This window comes from Oncorhynchus tshawytscha, unplaced genomic scaffold (assembly GCF_018296145.1).
Source record: "Oncorhynchus tshawytscha isolate Ot180627B unplaced genomic scaffold, Otsh_v2.0 Un_contig_3828_pilon_pilon, whole genome shotgun sequence".
Taxonomy (NCBI): Eukaryota; Metazoa; Chordata; class Actinopteri; order Salmoniformes; family Salmonidae; genus Oncorhynchus; species Oncorhynchus tshawytscha.
The window spans coordinates 1-26,945 of NW_024607466.1; the positions used below are offsets into that span (position 1 = coordinate 1).

The following is a 26,945-nucleotide window of genomic DNA, read 5'->3' on the forward strand; positions in this document are numbered from 1 at the left end:
TAGCAGGCAGCAGAAATCTAAATGATAACACTATGATCAGACCAGAAACACGCCAGGAAAAGAGATTGGATGAAATGATGAAGCCAGCGGAGGAAGAACTACAGCTTCACTCTGTCCAATCAGAGCAGCAGGATCAACCTACAGTTCCGTCCTCCTCTTCACAGACATACAAACTAGCCAGGTGATTGATTTTAGATCACGCACATGACTGAGAGAATATTGCTGGCACCCGAAAAAGGAAGAAGTTTATTCCGATCACAGATTATTACAAAAAAAGACTTGGATCAATCTCGTATCCAGAAAATTGCCCATATCAGTTACGATCCTCGTTTTGTCTGACTACTCGACACACCTCTAGTAGCTACAGTAACAGAAACGTTTAATAATGAACCCATTGTTCTATCTGCGGTAATAGGACGTGAGAGAAACGTTTTTTCTGAATAACAGTAAGTGTTACACATATTGATGCATACGACATGCACGTACTGAAATCACAGTCAAAAATAACTTGACTGAGTGGTTGTTTTGATAAATCTTAGCTGAAATTGTATTTAATTATATTTAGCCTTTATTTAACTAGGCAAGTCAGTTAAGAACAAATTCTTATTTACAATGACGGCCTACCCCGGCCAAACCTGGACAACGCTGGGCCAATTGAATAGGCTACTACAACTCATAGTTTTGTCGTACTTTTCAGACAGGTGATCTATTATAAATTATAAACTGGGTGGTTTGAGCCCTGAATGCAGATTGACAAAAACAAATGTTTTTGCTGTTCTAATTTAGTTGGTAACCAGTTTGTAATAGCAATAATGCCCCTCTGAGGTTTGTTGTATTTGGCCAATGTTAGAGTGACCCCTATCCACAAGAAGGACAGCAAAACAGACCTGTATCTATTTTGAGTGTGCAGTCTAAGGTGCTGGAAAAAGTCATTTATGAAAAGATGAATGAATATACTGGCAAGAATACTCCTATCAGAACTACAGTCTGGTTTTAGAAAGACCCACTCCACTGACATCTCTGTTTTGACTGACTTCATCAGGAAATAAGTGGACCAGGGAAATGTCTGTGGCATGTGGGAAATGTCTGTGGCATGGTAATGGTTGACCATGCCACATACATTGCCCTGGTCAACCATTACCATGCCACAGACATTTCCCTGGCCAACCATTACCATGCCACAGACATTTCCCTGGTCAACCATTCCACAGACATTTCCCTGGTCAACCATTACCACGCCACAGACATTTCCCTGGCCAACCATTACCATGCCACAGACATTTCCCTGGCCAACCATTACCATGCCACAGACATTTCCCTGGTCAACCATTCCACAGATATTTCCCTGGTCAACCATTACCATTCCACATACATTTCACTTGTCAATGGCGTGGTAAGGGGTCTGAGGGCGCAAAATGATCCATTCACAAGTAGGCCTTTTCCTTCACATAATCAGGACATGACAGGTTAATCACCAGTGCTACAATAACAGATCACACACATCCGGGTTATCAGAAGACAAAATGTATCTCTGAGGATAATTTAGTTGTCTTTTAAATAGACCCTACATTCTACAACCATTCATCTGATAAGAACATGTAAATTGTTGACAAATGTCCTCAACACGAAACTCATTAGAAACCGGAGTGAAAGCAAAATCAACCCAAATCTGTTCCTTCATTATTATTAACATGAAGATCAGGGGAGAGCGCGAACGCAGTCCCCCACTACCAGAAATTATGCAATCGAGATTTCCACATTTGAGAAATTCGCAGGGGTCAGCACAGCCGGAGTGCAATGGCTGAGCCTCGCCCTGGGTGAACCGCCTTCTTGATCACGGTGTCTCCCTTGCCAGGTAAGTATGAGTTGTACACGTTGGTAGAGGAGCACTCCTTCCAGGACAAAGGTGTTTGACTCACGGTTACCACTTCTACTACTGATAATACCACATCATATTGAACAAGGTTTAATGATATTTACGAATACAGTTGCGGACAAGGCGAAGGAAAAGCGATGCACTTTGTTTTACTATATTATATCACTGTCCGACTGTTTACCCATGATGCAACACGGTAGCAATTGTTTATACATTGAATTTGTTTTCTAAATGACCGTCTATATAATCACATTCATTGGTGAACAACTGTAGCCTAATATATTTGTCAGTATTCAGAGATCGCAAGTAAACAATTCAACTTGAAAATAATGGGGAAATGTTTATCCGACTGGTCGCTCAGGAGACAAAGGCAGATGACGTCAGACGTATGGAAGACATGTGACTTGAGCTCGTCGGAAGAGGAAGGAGACAGCGCTGCGTCGATGTGACGAACAAGCGCTGTAGGCTACTATATGCTGTGGCCTAAATATTATATATATATTTTTAAATCATTAGTACACGTCAACTCTCTGGTGCACCTATATAATTTATTTTGTGTTGTTTACACTCTAGCAATCAGGAACAAACAATATATATATGTATATATTGTTCCTGATTGCTAGAGTGTAAACAACACAAAATAAATTATATAGGTGCACCAGAGAGTTGACGTGTACTAATGATTTTTTAAAAAGATATAATATTTAGGCCATTGTATACTGTAGGCTAATTATTCAAGAGAATGCTTGAATGCATTTAAATGCAGGGCTTGCAAGCCTCCCCTTTTTCCTCCAAACATTACGATGGTCATTATGGCCAAACAGTTCTATTTCTGTTTCATCAGACCAGAGGACATTTCTCTAAAAAGTATGATCTTTGTCCCCATGTGCAGTTGCAAACCATAGTCTGGCTTTTTTATGGCGGTTTTGGAGCAGTGGCTTCTTCCTTGCTGAGTGGCCTTTCAGGTTATATCAATATAGGACTAGTTTTACTGTGGATATAGATACTTTTGTACCTGTTTCCTCCAGCATCTTCAAAAGGTCCTGTGCTGTTGTTCTGGGATTGATTTGCACTTTTCGCAGCAAAGTACATTAGTCTCCAGGAGACAGAACACATCTCCTTCCTGAGCGGTATGATGGCTGCATGGTCCCATGGTGTTTATACTTGCGTACTATTGTTTGTACAGATGAATGTGGTACCTTCAGGCATTTGGAAATTGCTCCCAAGGGTGAACCACACTTGTGGAAGTTTACCATTTTTGACTGATTTCTTTTGATTTTCCCATGCTGTCAAGCAAAGAGGCACTGGGTTTGAAGGTAGGCCTTAAAATACATCCACAGGTACACCTCCAATTGACTCAAATGATTAACACATTTGGATACGTTACATCCTTATTAATGATGATTGTTATTGTTGGTCTTCATGGAGATACAGCACCTTGACTTTTAACACATTACACTATTACGTTACAGCCTTATTAATGATGATTGTTATTGTTGGTCTTCATGTAGATACAGCACCTTGACTTTTAACACATTACACTATTACGTTACAGCCTTATTAATGATGATTGTTATTGTTGGTCTTCATGGAGATACAGCACCTTGACTTTTAACACATTACACTATTACGTTACAGCCTTATTAATGATGATTGTTATTGTTGGTCTTCATGGAGATACAGCACCTTGACTTTTAACACATTTGGATACGTTACAGCCTTATTCTTAAACTATTTTTTTTCCTCATCAATCTACAAATACTACCCCATAATGACATCACAATACCCCATAATGACATCACAATACCCCATAATGACATCACAATACTACCCCATAATGACATCACAATACTCCATAATGACATCACAATACTCCATAATGACATCACAGTACTCCATAATGACATCACAATACCCCATAATGACATCACAATACCCCATAATGACATCACAATACCCCATAATGACATCACAATACTCCATAATGACATCACAATACCCCATAATGACATCACAATACCCCATAATGACATCACAATACTCCATAATGACATCACAATACCCCATAATGACATCACAATACCCCATAATGACAAAGCAAAAATGTGTTTTTTGAAATTTTAGCAAATTTATTTTGAAAGAACTACCTGGAAATATCACATTTGCATAAGTATTCAGACCCTTTACTCAGTACTTTGTTGAAGCACCTTTGGCAGTGATTACAGCCTCGAGTCTTCTTGGGTATGACACTACAAGCTTGGCACACCTGTATTTGGGGAGATTCTTCTCTGCAGATCCTCTCAAGTTCTGTCAGGTTGGACGGGGAGTGTTGCTACACAGCTATTTTCAGATCTCTCCAGAGATGTTCGATCGAGTTCAAGTCCGGACTAGTCGGGCACTGCGAATGTCTTTGGGAAACTGGCTCTGAGAATGGTTGTGTTGATATTCAGCCCGTCTCATGAACCTCTAACAGACCAACACTGTACAGTGACTTCTGTACAGACTGTAACGTAACAAGATGTGAAAAAAAGTCAAGGTGTCTGAATACTTTCCGAAATGCCCTGTATATATACCACAGAATATCATTACTGTAATATATTCTACATATACACCACAGAATATCATTACTGTAATATATTCTACATGTACACCTCAGCATATCATTACTGTAATATATTCTTCATATACACCACAGCATATCATTACTGTAATATATTCTACATATACACCACAGCATATCATTACTGTAATATATTCTACATATATACCACAGAATATCATTACTGTAATATATTCTACATATACACCTCAGCATATCATTACTGTAATATATTCTACATATACACCACAGAATATCATTACTGTAATATATTCTTCATATACACCACAGCATATCTTTACTGAAATATATTCTACATATATACCACAGCATATCTTTACTGTAATATATTCTACATGTACACCTCAGCATATCATTACTGTAATATATTCTACATATATACCACAGCATATCTTTACTGTAATATATTCTACATATACACCACAGCATATCATTACTGTAATATATTCTACATATACACCACAGCATATCATTACTGTAATATATTCTACATATACACCACAGAATATCATTACTGTAATATATTCTACATATACACCACAGCATATCATTACTGTAATATATTCTACATATACACCACAGCATATCATTACTGTAATATATTCTACATATATACCACAGCATATCTTTACTGTAATATATTCTACATATACACCACAGCATATCTTTACTGTAATATATTCTACATATATACCACATCATATCTTTACTGTTATAAATCTAGTGTAGTCAGTCTGTTAAGGTGAGGTGTTGTAAATGTAGTGTAGTCAGTCTGTTAAGGTGAGGTGTTGTAAATGTAGTGTAGTCAGTCTGTTAAGGTGAGGTGTTGTAAATGTAGTGTAGTCAGTCTGTTAAGGTGAGGTGTTTGTGTGTGTGTGTGTTAGTGAGAGAGACAGATCCTATGTCAATAAGCTAAGCTAAGGTCCTATGTTACTACAGTGTATAGAGTAGGTACCCTCAAATGACACCCTATTCCCTATATAGTGCACTACTATAGACCAGAGCCACATAGGGCACTATACAATATATCCCTGATACTTCTCGTCCCCCTCTCCCCTCTTTCCACCTCACCCCTCTTTCCACCTCTCCCTTTCTTCTCCCTCCACCTCCCCCTTTCTCCTCTCTCCACCTCCCCCCCCTCTCTCCCTCCTCCCCCTTTCCCCCTCCTCCCCTCTCCCCCCCCTCTCCCTCCCCTCCCCCTACACCTCCCTCCCTCCCTCCCCCTCCCTCCCTCCCTCCTCCCCTCTCCCTCCTACCCTCTCCCTACACCTCATGTCTCAACACAGGAAGTCCATGTTAAAGGACCTAGAGGAAGAAATGGACCTTACGGGTAGAAGACAAAAACATCTTGAGGTTTGTTACGTTCTTTTAATAATTTAATGTAGAAAAGTGTTGTGGAGAAGTTAGGCTTTCATAGAGAGACAGATGATTTAAAGGAACGATGCCTGAAGAACTGTAAAGTTAATACAATACTGATTTCAACTTTACAAAATGATGAGTCACATCTTATTTACATTGGTGTTGATTCATATTAATTAGCCTAATCAATATGATCCAATGTGGTGTTGTAGGCTACAGGGCTGTGAGGTAGAGTATTATTGGTAAAGGCGTCTGACAGCGCATTATCGTGATTATTATCCGCATGACGAAACTACGTTAGAAGACGTGCATCGGAATTAAGCAAAGCTGTCGCTAAAGAAACCACTCTGTTTCGTCAAGTCAGTCAAGAGAAAGTGACGTGCAACAATGGGCATAGAAACTATTTGAATGTGGGGCTAAATCAACGGTGAAAATGCTTTCTGGCGACACCGATCAGGAAAGTGGTGGTCCGTTTTGCTCACTGCTGTGCGCTCGATATAACTTGGCCAGCACACCTTTCTTCTGAATACATACCCGGTGCAACGGGCGAGATAAACTGATCGCACCACAAACTGATCGCACCACATGTGAACTCAAGCAGCGCGTGGGTGTATTCACTAAGAGCACTATTCCAATTTATGAAATGACGCCTTTCTTATTCACGCCTTTCCTGCGCACTTCTCATTAGTTTGTATTCAGACTTACCTTATTAAGTTGCATAATGGGCTTTGCAGGCGTGGTTCCCTTGCACTGAAAACCCACTTGCTTGCCAACAGATTTTTTGGTGAAGTTTTCATTCAATAGCGTTTTCAGTTAAACCATGCCTTTAAATACGGTGTACCTTTAATTAGATTTTTTGTAGACAGACCAGAATACATGGAGAGAACGGGTACAGAATATAGGGATCAATGAAACAATGGCATCTATGCATCTTCATCTTCGTTTCAGCACCAACTGGTAGATTTAAAAAATACTCAGATTTTGTAGATTATTTAGGCACATTTTAGGGTTAGGGAATTAATCATTAAAAAAACTGGTCTGGAGAACCTTTACACAGGAAATATATTGATGAATAAAACAACACAGTGGTTTGATTCACCCTGAAAGTTTTCATTTTCAAGTTCAATCCATGAAACATTGGAAGGTGTAAAAAAAAGTGTACAATAGAGGTTGAATAGGGAGGGTCCTATACATCTGCCCCTAATTCTCACTAATCATGGAACTGTATAACAACGGTCCAGTCGTCGTGAACCGAGCACCAGGCGACAGGTTTAACCCGCTACGTCGGGTCTGAGTTCCATAATGATTCAAAACAGGCGATATGTTCCACATTGTGGCACAACTTTAGCCTGATGCTACCGACCCTCAGGAACAACTTACACTGACGTAACAGAGGACAGAAAGGTGAACGGAATGGAATGACGCAACAATGGAAGATACAATTAGAAGGAAACGAACACTCAAGTGACAGTTCTAAATGTATGTGGGTATTACTGACCCTGGTTCTCGATAGTGGCTCATAATTAATGACATGATACAAATGTAAAAAATAAAACATAAAACGGAGAACGCCCGGACATAGCCTATAATTAAAGCATTCCGTAGCTCTTACATCAACTTGGCAGGTTCAGTCCTACAGAAGCCTAAAGCGGGGATGTCCACATTACATCCATGCCAATTATGAGGACACACCAGTATCGGTGCGTGGGTAAAATCACTGTTATTAATATATAATTACTAAGTCCGAGACAATAAGAAGACACAGTGGCAGAATAAATTCAACCACACCTTTGTTTTATCACAGAACCGGAGAGCAACATCTGTCCGGTTAAGTCAACACAGCATATTGTATTTAACAGACAGTTACATGACCTACAGCAGGGTCAAGCAAGTTAATGTTTCCCACATTTCCGGACCACTAAACAACTATTAATTTAGAACCACAGAGAGTTACGGTTCATGGTACCGATGTCTGTGTGCGTACGTTCATACAAGTAGAAAAAACCATGTTGACTCACCCTAATCGTAGAGAAACACCAATGACATCCTCCTCTCTGTCATGTTGACAAAACGGTCTATCACTCTGTTATACAGTACACGATCTATCACTCTGTTATACAGTATCACTCTGTTATACATTATCACTCTGTTATCACATTATCACTCTGTTATTATACAGTATCACTCTGTTATACAGTACACTGTTATACATTATCACTCTGTTATATCACTCACTGTTATATATTATCACTCTGTTATACAGTATCACTCTGTTATACAGTACACAATCTATCACTCTGTTATACAGTATCACTCTGTTATACAGTCTATCACTCTGTTATACAGATTATCACTCTGTTATACAGTACACGGTCTATCACTCTGTTATACAGTATCACTCTGTTATACAGTACACTGTCTATCACTCTGTTATACAGTATCACTCTGTTATACAGTACACTGTCTATCACTCTGTTATATATTATCACTCTGTTATACAGTATCACTGTTATACAGTATCACTCTGTTATATATTATCACTCTGTTATACAGTACACTGTCTATCACTCTGTTATACAGTACACTGTCTATCACTCTGTTATACAGTACACTATCTATCACTCTGTTATACAGTACACTGTCTATCACTCTGTTATACAGTACACTGTCTATCACTCTGTTATACAGTATCACTCTGTTATACAGTATCACTCTGTTATACAGTACACTGTCTATCACTCTGTTATACAGTACACTGTCTATCACTCTGTTATACAGTATCACTCTGTTATACAGTACACAATCTATCACTCTGTTATACAGTACACTGTCTATCACTCTGTTATACAGTATCACTCTGTTATACAGTACACTGTCTATCACTCTGTTATACAGTACACTGTCTATCACTCTGTTATACAGTACACTGTCTATCACTCTGTTATACAGTATCACTCTGTTATACAGTACACTGTCTATCACTCTGTTATACAGTACACGCTTTTCTTGTTTGTTGTCCTATGCTACATAGCTAAAATGCTTGCTCGCTGGCCTAACTTCCATTCGTGGGCAACGTTAGCTAGTTAACATTAGCCTTCTACATTTAGCCACATATTTAACTTCCATCCTCTCAGGCCAGAGGCACAACAATGTGTGAATAAATGGTTGGATCAGAATCGCAGTTATAATCATTGGCCAGTATGGAGAATTAAGTTAAACCACAAGTCCTAATCCATATCTCCATCCATGGCCAATTTGGGAAAGGGACAATTTTAACTAGCTAGCTAAACAGAAGACAACAACAGAATGAGATGCAACAATTGTAGTTGTTTCTGTCAATGACATATATGACTCACCACCTGGATTCAGTCTTATGTATCAAAATTTGAAATTGTGTTTTTTACATTGGATAAAAGTAAAGACTGAGCTACAAAATGGCATATAATACTTTGCATTACAGGAACAATGGGAAAGTAATTCTGCTTTGAAAGTTGATAAACTTGTAAACTCACTTTTTGAGAAATTGGCCTTCGAATGTTTTGGTATCTAGTGAAGAGCTCTTCTTTGTCAGCATCGTTCACACCTTCTTAAGCTTTAGCCCCACACATCTTGGAGAGCTCTGGAAGTGCACACTTGACCCTCTGGCCGATGATTTGTTTACCTCTGGATAACATGAAAACAGCCTAACCAGCTCAGCTGGCAACAATTTCATTACGCTTTTTTGCAGATGTTTACTGACAGCGGCTATATTAAACGGATGTTGTAAACACTTCACGTAACGTTAGCTAACGAGCCAGCCAGCCAGCGTTAGCTAGTTAAACAATAAACAGTGCCAACAACGCCACAGTGTTGGGAGCTAACCAACCATGTTCAATGTTAGCTAGCGAACATTAGGCTCTAACTAGAACAGCAAATGTCTCTGGGAAACGAATAATAACATCAGCTAGGGAGCCAGCCAGCTAACATTAGCTAGCTAGCTAACAGTACACTTTAGCTTGAAATGAAACCACCTTCTGTCAAAATTTGAAAATGTGTAATATCTGAAAATGTAATGTTAGCTAGCTAACGCTAGACTATCTTACCTGTGTGCAGCATCGTGTATGGACGCGTCTCCCTGTCAGGAATGCCGTGCCATGGTTGCCCTTAGTTTGAAGATGAAATCCGGAGACAGGTGTTTCCTCCATCTCGTTAGCGATCATACTCTAATTCCACTGATTTCAAAACTTGATCCTCCAGAAAGTGGAGAGCCACACTTATGCAGCTCCACTACACAGTATTTTTTTTAAATGCGCATTCGACAGGATTACCAACACAGACTGACTAGCTTCTATGGCAGACCAATCATAACTCGTCTTTCGGCATGTCCAGCCCACTCATCTCAGCCAATCATGGCTGGTCGGAAGGTTGCTAACTTTTTCTGTGGCTTAACCAACAAGGCTCCTAAGTTCACAATTTTATTCATATTTACAGATGGCGTACGAGTTTGTTATTCAGGCACATGAAAGTTCACACATTCAAGAAGGCAGAAAAAAAATGCATTTTGATAAAAAAATATTTTTTTACGTTCAAACGGCTCTCCTGTTAAGTCGTGACTTGTGACATATGCCTAGTTTCCTGAATCAGATCACTTATGCTCTCAATGGTAATTTGATAAGAGTGACTCTAAAATCCAAACTGGTTTACCTTGACACCTTTTTTTGGTGCGCCAGGTCCATTCATAGTTGAGCTCACTCCGTTTAGCTCAACGCCGATTAGCTAATTTCTAATATTTTTTCTTATTATCAAGGCCAAATTCTCGCTGGGCAACAATGTCATACTCGTTTGGACCAGACAGCATCAGATATATGGTCTACATTTACTGTAGAGAGACATAGGGGCGCTGTCTCACTCAGACGATTTCTCCTGTGAGATACATTCAGCCTTTTGCTTATTGAAGGACAATTATGAAGCACAGAGAGACGAAAGATACATTATATAAAAATGATCTTGGTTAATGTTTTGGGGAAGCCTGGCTTTCCTTGGTATAGAATAAATACCTGTCAGCTATTTAACTGTCTGTAACGTCTACTTGGTGAATGTTATAATGTCAACTGATGTCTGTCAATCTAAACTGTAATGTCTTTTTAGTTTTGTGTATCCCGGATAGACTAGCTGTTTTTATGGGGTCAGGGGATCCAATCAGGTAGACTAGCTGTTGTTATGGAGTCAGGGGATCCATCCAGGTAGACTAGCTGTTGTTATGGAGTCAGGGGATCCAACCAGGTAGACTAGCTGTTGTTATGGAGTCAGGGGATCCAACCAGGTAGACTAGCTGTTGTTATGGAGTCAGGGGATCCATCCAGGTAGACTAGCTGTTGTTATGGAGTCAGGGGATCCATCCAGGTAGACTAGCTGTTGTTATGGAGTCAGGGGATCCATCCAGGTAGACTAGCTGTTGTTATGGAGTCAGGGGATCCATCCAGGTAGACTAGCTGTTGTTATGGAGTCAGGGGATCCAACCAGGTAGACTAGCTGTTGTTATGGAGTCAGCGAGTGGGGATCCAAATCAAATTAATCATTTTGGACTGTGTATGTTTAAATGCAACAAGAAGTATCTGAACTCTGACCACAGACAGTAAAAGTGTGGTAATTGTTTATGGTTCTTCAACAATGTTCAGAAATATTGACTGTTCTGTTATTTCTTATTGTAGCTGATTGAGCTGTGACTTACTTCTAAAATGAGTCTCTCTGGGGAGAGAGAGGAGGAGACCACTGCCTCTAAAATGAGTCTCTCTGGGGAGAGAGAGGAGACCACTGCCTCTAAAATGAGTCTCTCTGGGGAGACAGAGGAGGGGACCACTGCCTCAAAAATGCGTCTCTCTGGGGAAAGAGAGGAGGAGACCACTGCCTCTAAAATGAGTCTCTCTCTGGGGAGAGAGAGGAGGGGACCACTGCCTCTAAAATGAGTCTCTCTGGGGAGAGAGAGGAGACCACTGCCTCTAAAATGAGTCTCTCTGGGGAGAGAGAGGAGGGGACCATTGCCTCTAAAATGAGTCTCTCTGGGGAGAGAGAGGAGGGGACCACTGCCTCTAAAATGAGTCTCTCTGGGGAGAGAGAGGAGGGGACCACTGCCTCTAAAATGAGTCTCTCTGGGGAGAGAGAGGAGGAGACCACTGCCTCTAAAATGAGTCTCTCTGGGGAGAGAGAGCAGGAGACCACTGCCTCTAAAATTAGTCTCTCTGGGGAGAGAGAGGAGACCACTGCCTCTAAAATGAGTCTCTCTGGGGGAGAGAGAGGAGGAGACCACTGCCTCTAAAATGAGTCTCTCTGGGGAAAGAGAGGAGGAGACCACTGCCTCTAAAATGAGTCTCTCTGGGGAGAGAGAGACCACTGCCACTAAAATGACTCAAGACACCAGTTCTAAGAGGTAAGAGATTAATTGCAAAATATACATTGCTCTTATGTCAAATTCATGAAAACGTTCCCCAAATTACATAAAATGTAGGCCTATATCATTCATTTAAAAGGCCAAAAATGGATTTACCAATTGCAGACTGTAGTTTTATAAAGAAACATCAGGACTTCTAGAAGTTCCACTATACAGTTGTTGAAATGAAGTAGATGAGGTATTGATGAGGTATTGATGAGGTGATCTGTCTCCCTGTTTTGATCAGTGTCCAGAAGCCCAGAGCAGAGTCACCTACAACCATCCTGCTATCAATGAAGAGTGATCGGCCACCTGCTTTCAGCCAGGAACCATTACTAGATGACAATAAGGAAGTGGAGAGTTTGGACAGTGAGGATGTATTAAAGATCACACACAACCTTCTGGACAGAAGAAGTAAGACTGTGTTTCATACAATATTACAAAGCTGGGTTCACACACACACACAAACGAACAAACAAACAAACACAAACTTATGAGTGACAAATCTCATTGTTTGCCTACAGGTCAAACTCTGCTGACAGTCCAACAAGACATCAAGGCTAAACTGAAACACAAGTATCAACACATATCTGAAGGAATTGGACACCATGGAAACCAAAGTCTGTTCAAGGACATCTACACAGAGCTCTACATCACAGAGGGTGGAAGTGGAGGGCTCAATAATGAACATGAGGTTAGACAGATAGAGATGGCATCCAAGAAACAAACCACACAAGAGACACCAATCAAATGCAACGACATCTTCAAGCCTTTACCTGGACAAGACAAACCTATCAGAACTGTGCTGACAAAAGGAATCGCAGGCATTGGAAAAACAGTCTCTGTGCAGAAGGTCATCCTTGACTGGGCAGAGGGAAAAGCAAATCAGGACGTTCATTTCATGTTTCCTCTTCCTTTCCGTGATCTGAACCTGAAAAAGGACCAATACAGTCTGATGCAACTTCTTTCCCACTACTTCCCAGAAATGAAAGAGATTGACAGCATTGAAGATGTGGAAACCAAAACTGATTTCATTTTGGATGGTCTGGATGAGTGTCGACTTCCTCTAGACTTCAAAAACAATGAGAAGTGCTCTGATGTCACGAAGACAACCTCAGTGGACGTGCTACTGACAAACCTCATCGAGGGGAATCTGCTTCCCTCTGCTCTCCTCTGGATAACCACACGACCTGCAGCAGCCAATCAGATCCCTCCTGAGTGTGTTGACCAGGTGACAGAGGTACGAGGGTTCAATGATCCACAGAAGGAGGAGTACTTCAGGAAGAAAATCACAGATCAGAAACTGGCCAATGAAATCATCAAACACATAATGACATCAAGGAGCCTCCAGATCATGTGCCACATACCAGTCTTCTGTTGGATATCAGCCACTGTCCTTGAGACAATGCTGAAAGTGGCAGAGAAGAATGAAGTCCCCAAAACTCTGACCCAGATGTGCTCACACTTCACGCTCATCCAAATCATTGTGAAGAACAGGAAGTACAACAAAGCCACAGAGACAAACCCAAAGGAACTGTCTCAGTCAGACAAAGAGTTGATCCTTAAACTGGCAAAGCTGGCTTTCCAACAGCTGCAGAAGGGCAACCTGATCTTCTATGAGGAGGACCTGAGAGAGTGTGGCCTTGATGTCACAGAGGCATCAGAGTACTCAGCATTGTGTACAGAGATCTTTAAAGAAGAATCTGGGCTGTACCAAGAGAAGATCTACAGCTTTGTGCATCTGAGCATTCAGGAGTTTCTAGCAGCAGTGCATGCTTTAGAATCATGTCTGGACAAGAAGGAAAATGTTTTCTCCCCTACTAGTGATGATGAAGAGAAGGAGTCAATCAAATTGTCTGACTTACACAGGAGAGCAGTGGACCAGGCCTTGAAGAGTGAGAATGGACACCTGGACATGTTCCTCCGCTTCCTTCTGGGTCTCTCGCTGGAGTCCAATCAGAATCTGTTACGAGGCCTTCTGACACAGACAGGAAGTACAACACAGAGCCATAAGAAAACAGTTAAGAGAACAGTCAGGTACCTTTCAGACAAGATCAAGGAGGAATCCTCACCAGAAAGGATCATCAACTTGTTCCACTGTCTGAATGAACTTGGTGCCAACTCTCTAGTTGAAGACATGCAGACCTCCCTGCGATCAGGAACTCTTTCAGAAACAGAGCTAAAACCTGACCAATGTTCAGCCCTGGCCTACCTGTTACTGATGTCAGAGGAGGTGCTGGAGGAGTTTGACCTGAAGACGTACAACACATCAGAGAAAGGTTATCAGAGGTTGCTGCCAGTAGTGAGAACCTGCAAGAGAGCACTGTAAGTTCTGTTATTGAGTTGATGTTTACAATATTATTATAATGAAGGCGTTGTACACTGCTCAAAAAATAAAGGGAACACTAAAATAACACATCCTAGATCTGAATGAATTAAATATTCTTATTAAACTCTTTTCTTTACATAGTTGAATGTGCTGACAACAAAATCACACAAAAATGACCAATGGAAATCAAATTTATCAACCCATGGAGGTCTGGATTTGGAGTCACACTCAAAATTAAAGTGGAAAACCACACTACAGGCTGATCCAACTTTGATTTAATGTCCTTAAAACAAGTCAAAATGAGGCTCAGTAGTGTGTGTGGCCTCCACATGCCTGTATGACCTCCCTACAATGCCTGGGCATGCTCCTGATGAGGTGGTGGATGGTCTCCTGAGGGGTCTCCTCCCAGACCTGGACTAAAGCATCCGCCAACTCCTGGACAGTCTGGTGGATGGAGCGAGACATGATGTCCCAGATGTGCTCAATTGGATTCAGGTCTGGTGAACATGCATGCCAGTCCATAGCATCAATGCCATCCCTCTTGCAGGAACTGCTGACACACTCCAGCAAAATGAGGTCTAGCATTGTCTTGCATTAGGAGGAACCCAGGGCCAACCGCACCAGCATATGGTCTAACAAGGGGTCTGAGGATCTCATCTCGGTAACTAATGGCAGTCAGGCTACCTCTGGCGAGCACATGGAGGGCTGTGCGGCCACCCAAAGAAATGCCACCCCACACCATGACTGACCCACCGCCAAACCGGTCATGCTGGAGGATGTTGCAGGCAGCAGAACGTTCTCCACGGCGTCTCCAGACTCTGTCATGTCTGTCACGTGCTCAGTGTGAACCTGCTTTCATCTGTGGAGAGCACAGGGCGCCAGTGGCGAATTTGCCAATCTTGGTGTTCTCTGGCAAATGCCAAACGTCCTGCACGGTGTTGGGCTGTAAGCACAACCCCCACCTGTGGACGTTGGGCCCTCATACCACCCTCATGGAGTCTGTTTCTGACCGTTTGAGCAGACACATGCACATTTGTGGCCTGCTGGAGGTCATTTTGCAGAGCTCTGGCAGTGCTCCTCCTGCTCCTCCTTGCACAAAGGCGGAGGTAGCGGTCCTGATGCTGGGTTGTTGCCCTCCTACGGCCTCCTCCACATCTCCTGATGTACTGGCCTGTCTCCTGGTAGCGCCTCCATGCTCTGGACACTACGCTGACAGACACAGCAAACCTTCTTGCCACAGCTCGCATTGATGTGCCATCCTGGATGAGCTGCACTATCTGAGCCACTTGTGTGGGTTGTAGACTCCGTCTCATGCTACCACTAGAGTGAAAGCACCACCAGCATTCAAAAGTGACCAAAACATCAGCCAAGAAGCATAGGAACTGAGAAGTGGTGTGTGATCACCACCTGCAGTACCACTCCTTTATTGGGGGTGTCTTGCTAATTGCCTATAATTTCCACCTGTTGTCTATTCCATTTGCACAACAGCATGTGAAATTTATTGTCAATCAGTGTTGCTTCCTAAGTGGACAGTTTGATTTCACAGAAGTGTGATTGACTTGGAGTTACATTGTGTTGTTTAAGTGTTCCCTTTATTTTTTTGAGCAGTGTATATCTAACAGACTATATCCTTTCTTCAGACTAGCTGGCTGTAAACTCACATATGAATCCTGTGAGACTCTGACCTTAGCTCTACAGACACCAAACTCCCCCCTGAGAGAACTGGACCTCAGCTACAATGACCTGGGAGACAGAGGAGTGGAGCTGCTCTGTGTTGGACTAACCAGTCCACTCTGCAACATACAGACACTAGTGTGAGTTAACTATCTTCAGTATGAGTTATTATGTGGATGTTTTAAACATTTGTTAATCATGTGCTCTTCTGCTCTCTAGTCTAGGTCAGTGTGGTCTGACAGAGGGTTGCTGTTCAGATCTGGCCTCAGTCCTAAGTTCACCCAACTCACAACTGAAACAACTGGAGCTGAGAGACAATGACCTGCAGGACTCGGGAGTTACATTGCTGTCTGCTGGACTGGAGGATCCAGACTGTAAACTACACACACTGGGGTAAGTACAGCTGTTTCAGTCAGGTCGGAACTGAGCTTAGTGAAACAAATACTCTGAAAATCTGTTTCATGTCAATGTTTGTGTCATGGACAAATGTATGGGTGACGTACAAGATGATTGACATCAGTACGTCAACCTAGACAGCTGTTGTGTCTCTCTGTAGGCTGTCTGGCTGTCTGGTCACAGAGGAGGGCTGTGCTGTTCTGTCTTCAGCTCTGAGGTCAAACCCCTCCCACCTGAAAGAGCTGGACCTGAGCTACAATCACCCAGGAGACTCTGCAGGGGGACTGCTTTCAGCTGCTCTGGTGGATCCCACATATAAACTGACGAAGCTGAAGTAAGTCAGAATAGATGTCCTAATAGTGTGAGCAGCGGTTGTGTCATATGTAGTGTAGTAGGTTCAGTAACATGAGGACATGATGGTAGAATTAAGGGGAAGTTTACTCAGCAGGCTTAGCACTCCAACACAGCATACATCATCACCACATGAATACTCTTCTTCTGCATCTCTGATATCCTGTTGGAATTGTACTCTGTTCTGTATGCAGTAGGTAGGATAGAATACCTGTATGTCTCTAGTAATGAACTGTACTCCGTTCTGTATGCAGTAGGTAGGATAGTAATGAACTGGGATAGTGCACCAGAACACAACAATGTGGTTTAAATGTTGACTGCTTTATTAGGTCTTTGTCAGTCAATAACCTGTTTCTCCTACAGTGTGGATCATGGTGGAGAGTGCAGGCTGAAATCAGGGCTGAGGAAATGTACGTCTCTTCAAACCTAATTAACTGCATTTTCAGAACTATAGTAACTAATCAATACTTGTTCTGTACCTACAAAACAACATGTTATATCAAGATGTGGTTTCATTAAACTCTCCTTTTGTCTACAGATGCCTGTCATCTCACCCTGGACCCAAATACAGCAAACCCAAACCTGATACTGTCTGAGGGGAACAGGAAGGTGACATGTGTGGTGGAGAAGCAGCATTATGAAGACCATCCAGACAGATTTGACTATCTTTACCAAGTTCTCTGCAGAGAAGGCTTATCTGGAGGTCGTTATTACTGGGAGGTGGAGAGGGATGGTAGCATGGCTGACATTGGTGTGGTTTACAAAGGAATGAAGAGAAAGGGATGGGAGGATGCCAGTTGGATTGGAGGCAATAGGGAGTCCAGATGTTTACTCTGCTCTCACAGTGGTTATCGCTTTTACCACGATGGAGTCAACAGAATCATCCCTGGTCCTGTTTCTAACAGAGTTGGAGTGTATCTGGACTGGCCAGCTGGTACTTTGACCTTCTATAGTGTGCCCTCCTCTGGTACACTGACACACCTTTACACAGAACACACCACATTCACTGAACCCCTCTATCCTGGGTTTGGGATTTCCTTCTTCGCAGTGACCTCAGTGACCCTGTGTCAGATAGATGACCAACACATTCAAAGGTGGGTGTTTTAATGTGTTCTGTTGGACCTACAGACAGTTAGATTAGTAGTAGTGGTGTGTTTTAATGTGTTCTGTTGGACCTACAGACAGTTAGATTAGTAGTAGTGGTGTGTTTGAATGTGTTCTGTTGGACCTACAGACAGTTAGATTAGTAGTAGTGGTGTGTATTAACCTCTAGTGACTCCCGCGTGCGGGAGCGTAATCATCGACTGACACTAATTAGCATAATGCAACGGACATAAATATTCCTAGAAAATATTCCTATTCATGAAAATCACAAGTGAAATATATTAGCCTTTTGTTAATCACCCTGTCATCTCAGAATTTCAAAATATGCTTTACAGCCAAAGCTAGACAAGCATTTGTGTAAGTTTATCGATAGCCTAGCATAGCATTTTGTCCAGCTAGCAGCAGGTAACTTGGTCACGGAAATCAGAAAAGCAATCAAATTAAATTGTTTACCTTTGATGAGCTTCGGATGTTTTCACTCACGAGACTCCCAGTTAGATAGCCAATGTTCCTTTTTTCCAAAAATATTATTTTTGTAGGCGAAATAGCTCCGTTTGTTCTTCACATTTGGCTGAGAAATCGCCCGGAAATTGCAGTCACGAAAACTCCGAAAAATATTCCAAATTAGCTCCATAATATTGACAGAAACATGGCAAACGTTGTTTATAATCAATCCTCAAGGTGTTTTTTAAATATCTATTCGATAATATATCCACTGGGACAATTGGTTTTTCAGTAGGACCGATTGGAATAATGGCTACCTCTGTATTTTACGCGAGAATCACTCTGGGAGCCATCAGGTGACCAGTTGCGCAATGTAGCAGCTTACGGTTATTCTTCAACATAAATCCGTAAAACTGCGTCACAATGCTGTAGACACCTTGGGGAATACGGAGAAAAAGTAATCTGGTTGATAGCCCATTCACTGCTCAATAGGGATGCATTGGAACGCAGAGCTTTAAAAAAATGAGTCACTTCCGGATTGGATTTTTCTCAGGCTTTCCCTGCAATATCAGTTTTGTTATACTCACAGACAATATTTTTACAGTTTTGGAAACTTTAGAGTGTTTTCTATCCTAAGCTGTAAATTATATGCATATTCTAGCATCTTGTCCTCACAAAATATCCTGTTTAATACGGGAACGTTATTTTTCCAAAAATGAAAATACTGCCCCCTAGTCACAAAAGGTTTTAATGTGTTATTTAAGAGTCAGTCTCACTCTAACCACTAGAGGGCAGCATAACCTGTTGAATAGGACAGCCTCACTGTAATGTCAGTCTCAATTTTGTGTCACAAGCGCAGTGCAGTGTTTTGAGGGGGGAAGAGTGTGTGTAACTCATGATACCTGGTGACTTCACATCTCTAGGGGGGAATGTAACTCATGATACCTGGTGACATCATCTCTAGGGGGGAATGTAACTCATGATACCTCTTGACATCACATCTCTAGGGGGAATGTAACTCATACCTGGTGACTTCACTACTCTAGGGGGGAATGTAACTCATACCTGTGACTTCATCTCTAGGGGGACTTCATACCTGGTGACTCTAGGGGGTAACTCATGTAACTCATGATACCTGGTGACTTCACATCTCTAGGGGGAATGTAACTCATGATACCTGGTGACTTCACATCTCTAGGGGGAATGTAACTCATGATACCTGGTGACATCACATCTCTCTGGGGGGAATGTAACTCATCATACCTGGACGTCACATCTGACATGACAGTGACATCTCTGGGGGTATGGGACTTCACATCTCTAGGGGGAATGTAACTCATGATACCTGGTGACATCATCTCTAGGGGGAATGTAACTCATCATGGGGGGTATGTAACCTGGTGACTTCACAGTAACTCTGGACTTCATCTCTCTGGGGGGGTATGTAACTCATGATACCTGGTGACTTCATCACTAGGGGGGAATGTAACTCATGATACCTGGTGACTTCATCTCTAGGGGGGAATGTAACTCATGATACCTGGTGACTTCATCTCTAGGGGGGAATGTAACTCATGATACCTGGTGACATCATCTCTAGGGGGGAATGTAACTCATGATACCTGGTGACTTCACATCTCTAGGGGGAATGTAACTCATGATACCTGGTGACATGTCTCTAGGGGATACCAATCTCTAGGGGGTATGTAACTCATGATACCTGGTGAGTCATCTCAAGGGGCTGGGTCTCAAGGACACCAGAGTCATCCATCAGTATTGGCTTTATGGAAGGTGACATAGTAACTGGGTTATGTCACATTTGGGCAATGCACAATCTACATAGGGGACATGTCAGAGATTATACAGACTTTATATCTGCTTATGAAGACTGTATGTATGACATCATAAACCATGGTTGGAGTTTGGTTTATCAAGTCTGAACCTGAGGACACCAGAGTTGGATCAAGCCTGGACCTGAGGACACCAGAGACCATGGTGGAGAGTGTTGGATCAAGCCTGGACCTGAGGACACCACAGACCATGGTGGAGACCATCAAGCCTGGACCTGAGGACACCAGAGACCATGGTGGAGAGTTGGATCAAGCCTGGACCTGAGGACACCAGAGACCATGGTGGAGAGTGTTGGATCAAGCCTGGACCTGAGGACACCAGAGACCATGGTGGAGAGAGTTGGATCAAGCCTGGACCTGAGGACACCAGAGACCATGGTGGAGAGAGTTGGATCAAGCCTGGACCTGAGGACACCAGAGACCATGGTGGAGAGTGTTGGATCAAGCCTGGACCTGAGGACACCAGAGACCATGGTGGAGAGTGTTGGATCAAGCCTGGACCTGAGGACACCAAGACCTGATCAAGCCTGGACCTGAGGACACCAGAGACCATGGTGGAGAGTTGTCAAGCCTGGACCTGAGAACACCAAGCCTGGACCTGAGAACACCAGAGACCATGGTGGAGAGAGTTGGATCAAGCCTGGACCTGAGAACACCAGAGACCATGGTGGAGAGAGTTGTATCAAGTCTGGACTTGAGAAAAGTGAGTTTTAACTGAATTGTTTTCAAACCGAAATATGATGAAAGAGTTCATTATACTTGAGTCCCAGACAAGGAACACAATCATGATCTATTTTGTCAAATCCAACTTAAAGGTAGAGTCAGCGATATGATGTAGATGCACAAAGTAAACATCATAGTGGGTACATTTATACAACAACTAAGAGTGTTGGAGCATTAGGCTAAACTTCTCTGTTTTAGTCCTGTGGCTACCACTCTGTAAGAGAGTGAAGAGAACCCTTTCACATGGGCAGATACTGTGTGTGACTGTGTGAGAGAGAAGTCGGGCATCTTGCTCATCACAATATCTGTGGTGTTGCTCGTACAACATAATTTATCTGACTCTTGTTGTGGTAATTTCCTGTATAACTACGTGATGAGAGAGCAAACCACACACAAGTCAGAGTTATATTATAAAGTCCATCTTTAAGCATATATGAGCTTCACCATAGCCCTTTTTGACTCTCAGATCAATTCAGTGTTTATAAATGAATTCTCTGAGAGTCCCTACAACACAATTCTTAGTATCATTTATAGCCAAGACACACCCCTCTCAACTCACATAACGAACCACAGATCTTAGGAACAGTTCACAAAGAACCTTTTACTTGAAAGAGGAGTATCCCATAATTCATAGCATTAGGTATAAATTACCGTTCAGTTTGGTCTCTTTAACTGAGGTTCTGATCTTGTTCTTGGTACCACTTAGGACCAAAACATTACCTCATCCAATGGCATATATCAATTGTCAATTCTAGATACTCCCATCAGAAATACACCCCCTCTTCTCCCCACTCCTGGAGAAGCTCACTAAGGGGAGTGAACCTCTAGGTCATATACTATGAAAGATAAGTTCAACATCAGAAGAGGTGGTATAATGGTCCCAGACACTGCCATACTCCTCCCCAGACATGGAAAAGAAGGGAGTGACTGGAATACAGACATAATGGAGCCCTTTACATGGTTTAGGAATAGTTACAGACACATTCCCGTGAGAAGACAATGTTCCATTCTGTCCTCCTCCCCTTCTGATATTCTACATAGCACCAGATGGTTTAACAGATGCATATGAAGACGAGCCTGACCTCTCCCCTCTCTGGGCCCCAAGTGACTGAGCCGAGAAGGGATAACTGCAACTGCCAACACTATAGTCCAAAGGGAAACATTCTAATAATGACAAGTATCTCACAAGCATATTACGAAAATAAAACATCTTATCTATGTGACCCAACTAATTCTGATTCATCCTTTGCACATGGCTAGAAACTGTGTGGGACTGTGTGAGAGAGAAGTCGGCATCTTGCTCATCACAATATCTGTGGTGCTGCTCGTACATCATCATTTATCTGACTCTACCTTTAAGCTCTCATCCTAGGATCTACCAGAAATCAGGCCCCCAACATCTACAAAACATGGACCAGAACGATGTTGTTTCCTGCTTCCACAAACATTCATTAATATAACACTAATGTCAGATTATGGTATGCTAATGAGTGTACGTTCTGAGACTGTTGCTCACTAAAATGTATTTTTATTACAAGTTTAATTTAATAATTATTAATTCATTATTACATGAGATTGTCCATTTTAAATAACAACTACTTTTGACTTCAGGGATTCCTCAGAGCTGTAAGACTTGTGACCATGTTGAGGTAAGTCATAATGTCAATTCTTACTTTTACATACCTGCAGGAGTCCGGCACAGTCTCAAAGCCAGGTGTGTACTGACCAACCATTCATACTGGGATATAGACAGTCCTGTGTTCTGCTTTAGTAATATAAACACAGTCTCAAAGCCTGGGATATAGACAGTCCTGTGTTCTGCTTTAGTAATATAATAGGTGTGTACTACCAACCATTCATACTGGGATATAGACAGTCCTGTGTTCTGCTTTAGTAATATAAACACAGTCTCAAAGCCAGGTGTGTACTGACCAACCATTCATACTGGGATATAGTCTCAAAGCCAGTCCTGTGTTCTGTGTTCTTTAGTAATATAAACACAGTCTCAAAGCCAGGTGTGTACTGACCAACCATTCATACTGGGATATAGACAGTCCTGTGTTCTGCTTTAGTAATATAAACACAGTCTCAAAGCCAGGTGTGTACTGACCAACCATTCATACTGGGATATAGACAGTCCTGTGTTCTGCTTTAGTAATATAAACACAGTCTCAAAGACCAACCATTCCTGGGATATAGGCAGGTAATATAAAACACAGTCTCAAAGCCAGGTGTGTACTGACCAACCATTCATACTGGGATATAGACAGTCCTGTGTTCTGCTTGTAGTCATGCAGGATTTTAGCTGGTGTATTTTGTCATTAGACAGTTTAATTGATAAATCACCAGCATTCCATGCAACATTGAATAAATACATTAGATTAGTTACTTTGGTTTAATTGGCCAGTTTCCCAGACTCAGATTAAGTCTAGTCCTGGACCTTAAAGATCTTTCTATTGAAACTTCCATTGAGCATGCTGTAAGTCCAGCACTAGACTCAATCTGTGTCCAGGAAACAGGCCCCATATGTATTACTGACATGCTTATCCTTGTTCAGGACTCCACACACTGGCTTCAGGTTGAACCCTTGACTTCCACTGTCCAGGGAGTGACAATGTTCAGGTAAAATAACTACTTTTAACATTTCATTCCACTTGCTAGTGTATTTCCCCATTACCTTTGGGAATAGTCTTCTAATCCAACCTCTCCATTTGACCATTGACCCTCTACCATCTTGTTGTTGCCCTCAGACACAGGACACCCAAAGGGAGTTATGAGTGCACAGTGTCTGGGGTCCGCTGGCTGTGTGAGAGAGATGTCATTCTGAAGTATCACTTCAGGAACTGGGAACCCTACAGTCAACTTCTGAAAGACATGCAGTACACACAAGGTGGTCCATTGCTGGACATCACTATGGAGTTAGGTGAACTGGAGGAAGTTCATCTGCCACACTTTGTCTGTTTAGGTAAAACCATATAGAAATAGTATTCAGAAAGACATTTCCATGTAACTGATTTTCACTTCCTCAATTAATTTATAAACTATTCTGTGAGTTTGAGTTTACTGTGATCTGGTACTGCATATTCTTTGTGTTTTAGTTGGATGAATAATACAATATTTGTCTTTCTGTCTCCTTTGTATTGTGTTGTTCAGGGACCAACCCTTCCCTGAGGAATGAGATGAAGATTCTTCATGTAGAGGAACATGGAGTGTCTTTAGAGGAAGTGCATGAGGTCACCAGATTCCATGTTAAGATTCTCCATCCCAAGTTCTCAGCTATCTCTGTTATACTGAGCTATATCTTTTCATGGAACGTAGATGTCCACTGTGAGCTGATGCTCTATCTGACAGTGAAAAGGGAAACATTAATTTCTCGCCTGTACCTGTTCCCCTGGAACCCCGGCCAAATACAGGTGAGGGACCATTATTATAGAGATGACCTTAACTAACCACTGGTGCAGTTTATGTTGACACTCATTAAATTAAGTGTGTTGCCAATTTTCTGAATAATGTTTGAATAAGACTGTACATTGACTGGCTGGGTATTCCGTGCCTCGTTTCACAGGCTGTGGAACAACAGGAAAAGCCTCAAGGGTCTTCAAGGATTCTCACCTCCAGACCAGAGCCTTCCTTCAAACTGAAGAGTTCCTTCAGACTGAGCATTCCCTGTTCTACCTCCATCAATCCACAGGTACAGTTTCAGTAGAATAAGAACATGAATCTGACATTGAAGTCACAGTTCTATGTATTGATCTCTCTGTCTCTCTGTCTCTCTCTCTTCCTCTCTCTGTCACTCTGTCTCTCTGTCTCTCTCTCTCTCTCTCTGTCGCTCTGTCTCTCTCTCTCTCTGTCTCTCTGTCGCTCTGTCTCTCTCTCTCTCTCTGTCTGATTTGATTTGATTTGTCGCTCTCTCTCTCTCTCTCTCTGTCTCTCTCTCTTCCTCTCTTCTCTCTCTGTCTCTCTGTCTCTCTCTCTCAGTCGCTCTCAATTCAATTCAAATGGCTTTATTGGCATGGGAAACATATGTTTACATTGCCAAAACAATCTCTCTCCAGAAGATTCATCTCATACAAAGAGACACCACACCAAGCTTTTTCAGGGCGGTTGTGAAAATGACAGGGATTGACATTGAGATGGAGTTATTCAGTGATGATGAGAGGACAGTATGGAAAGAAAAAGTATCACAAGGTAGGAGCATATTTATTTATTTGTATTTCACCTTTATTTAAGCAAGGTAGGCTAGTTGAGAACAAGTTCTCATTTACATCTGCGACCTGGCCAAGATAAAGCAAAGCAGTGCGACACAAACAACACAGAGTTACTCATACAGTCAATAATACAATAGAAAAAGTCTATATACACAGTGTGTGCAAATGAGGTAAGATAAGGGAGGTAAGGCAATAAACAGGCCATAGTGGCGAAATAATTACAATATAGCAATTAAACACTGGAATGGTAGAATGTGCAGAAGATGAATGTGCAAGTAGAGATACTGGGGTGCAAAGGAGCAAGATAAATAAATAAATAAATACAGTATGGGGATGAGGTAGTTGGATGGGATATGTCAATCATCACGTTGTACTTTAGTACCAGATGCTGTTTAGAGTGATATAACCGCATGTTGTTTATCTTTCAGATGAATACATCTCTGACACCCGTTCAACAAGTAAGTAACCATGAGTTACAGAGCATTCAGAAAGTATTCAGACCCCTTGACTTTTTCCACATTTTCTTACGTTTCAGCTTTATTCTAAAATGGATTAAATAAAGTTTTTTCCCTCATCAATCTACTCACAATACCCCATAACGACATCACAATACCCCATAACGACATCACAATACCCCATAATGACATCACAATACCCCATAATGACATCACAATACCCCATAATGACATCACAAAAACAGCCAAAACTGAAAGCTTGGCACACCTGTATTTGGGGAGTTTCTCCCATTCTTCTCTGCAGATCCTCTCAAGCTGCACAGCTATTTTCAGGTCTCTCCAGAGATGCTAGATCGGGTTCAAGTCCGGGCTCTGGCTGGGCCACTCAAGGACATTCAGAAACACCCAGTTGAACCTTCGCCCCAGTCTGAGGTCCTGAGCTCTCTGGAGCAGGTTTACATCAAGGATCTCTCTGTACTTTTCTCCGTTCATCTTTCCCTTGATCCTGAATAGTCTCCCAGTCCCTGCCGCTGAAAAACATCCCCACAGCATGATGCTTCCACCACCATGCTTCACCGTAGGGTTGGTGCCACCACCATAAAGGCCTGATTGGTGGAGTGCTGCAGAGATGGTTGTCCTTCTGGAAGGTTCTCCCATCTCCACAGAGGAACTCTAGAGCTCTGTCACCTCCCTGACCAAAGCCCTTCTCCCCCGATTGGTCAGTTTGACTGGGCGGCCAGCTCTATGAAGAGTCTTGGTGATTCCAAACTCCTTCCATTTAAGAATGATGGAGTCCACTGTGTTCGTGGGGACCTTCAATGCTGCATAAATTTTTCGGTACCTCTCCCCAGATCTAGGCCTCAACATAATCCTGTCTCTGAGCTCAATTACGAGTCTCATAGCAAAGGGTCTGAATACTTATGTAAATAAGGTTCTGTTTATTTTTAATACATTTGTAAACATCTGTTTTCACTTTGTCAGTATGGGGTGTTGTGATGTCATTATGGGGTATTGTGATGTCATTATGGGGTGTTGTGTGTAGATTGATGAGGGAAAACATTTATTTAATCCATTTTAGAATAAGGCTGAAACGTAACAAAATGTGAACAAAGTCAAGGGGTCTGAATACTTTCTGAATGCACTGTACAAA

General features: G+C 42.0%; 1 protein-coding gene and 1 non-coding gene across 6 annotated transcripts; one reads left to right on the plus strand and one right to left on the minus strand.

Moving 5' to 3' along the window:
* Positions 1 to 1,699: 1,699 nt before the first annotated feature.
* Positions 1,700 to 1,863, minus strand: LOC121842579. The gene has a single exon (XR_006081168.1). It is a non-coding gene; the product is annotated as a U1 spliceosomal RNA (small nuclear RNA).
* Positions 1,864 to 12,109: 10,246 nt separating this feature from the next.
* Positions 12,110 to 26,362, plus strand: LOC112241891 (NACHT, LRR and PYD domains-containing protein 12). 5 transcript variants are annotated; one of them, XM_042312456.1, is made up of 18 exons: positions 12,111 to 12,261; positions 12,509 to 12,675; positions 12,786 to 14,586; positions 16,231 to 16,404; positions 16,484 to 16,657; positions 16,821 to 16,994; positions 17,375 to 17,421; positions 17,550 to 18,105; positions 20,654 to 20,897; positions 20,995 to 21,112; positions 22,744 to 22,781; positions 23,690 to 23,754; positions 23,883 to 24,097; positions 24,286 to 24,545; positions 24,698 to 24,823; positions 25,188 to 25,320; positions 25,769 to 25,798; positions 26,309 to 26,362. In XM_042312456.1, exons 1-18 carry the CDS (start codon positions 12,152 to 12,154, stop codon positions 26,347 to 26,349), a joined length of 4,473 nt encoding a protein of 1,490 aa, XP_042168390.1. In that variant the 5' UTR covers positions 12,111 to 12,151; the 3' UTR covers positions 26,350 to 26,362. The 5 variants fall into 5 exon arrangements, 3 of the variants coding, with proteins under 3 accessions (XP_042168392.1, XP_042168391.1, XP_042168390.1); XR_006081166.1 differs by lacking the exons at positions 22,744 to 22,781; positions 24,286 to 24,545; positions 24,698 to 24,823; ... (1 more) ...; positions 25,769 to 25,798; positions 26,309 to 26,362 and adding exons at positions 22,822 to 22,877; positions 23,001 to 23,052; positions 23,148 to 23,230 and having other exon boundaries at positions 12,110 to 12,261; positions 23,364 to 23,754; positions 23,883 to 24,048; XR_006081167.1 differs by lacking the exons at positions 24,286 to 24,545; positions 24,698 to 24,823; positions 25,188 to 25,320; positions 25,769 to 25,798; positions 26,309 to 26,362 and adding an exon at positions 22,505 to 22,610 and having other exon boundaries at positions 12,110 to 12,261; positions 23,883 to 23,901.
* Positions 26,363 to 26,945: the final 583 nt, after the last annotated feature.

Excerpts from the sequence above, each read along its gene's own strand:
- LOC112241891 (XM_042312456.1), top strand. The coding sequence starts at position 12,152 with ATGAGTCTCTCTGGGGAAAGAGAGGAGGAGACCACTGCCTCTAAAATG. Across the intron at positions 23,755-23,882 it reads CAGGGAGTGACAATGTTCAG|ACACAGGACACCCAAAGGGA; the intron begins GTAAAATAACTA and ends TGTTGCCCTCAG. Across the intron at positions 24,546-24,697 it reads GGAACCCCGGCCAAATACAG|GCTGTGGAACAACAGGAAAA; the intron begins GTGAGGGACCAT and ends CTCGTTTCACAG.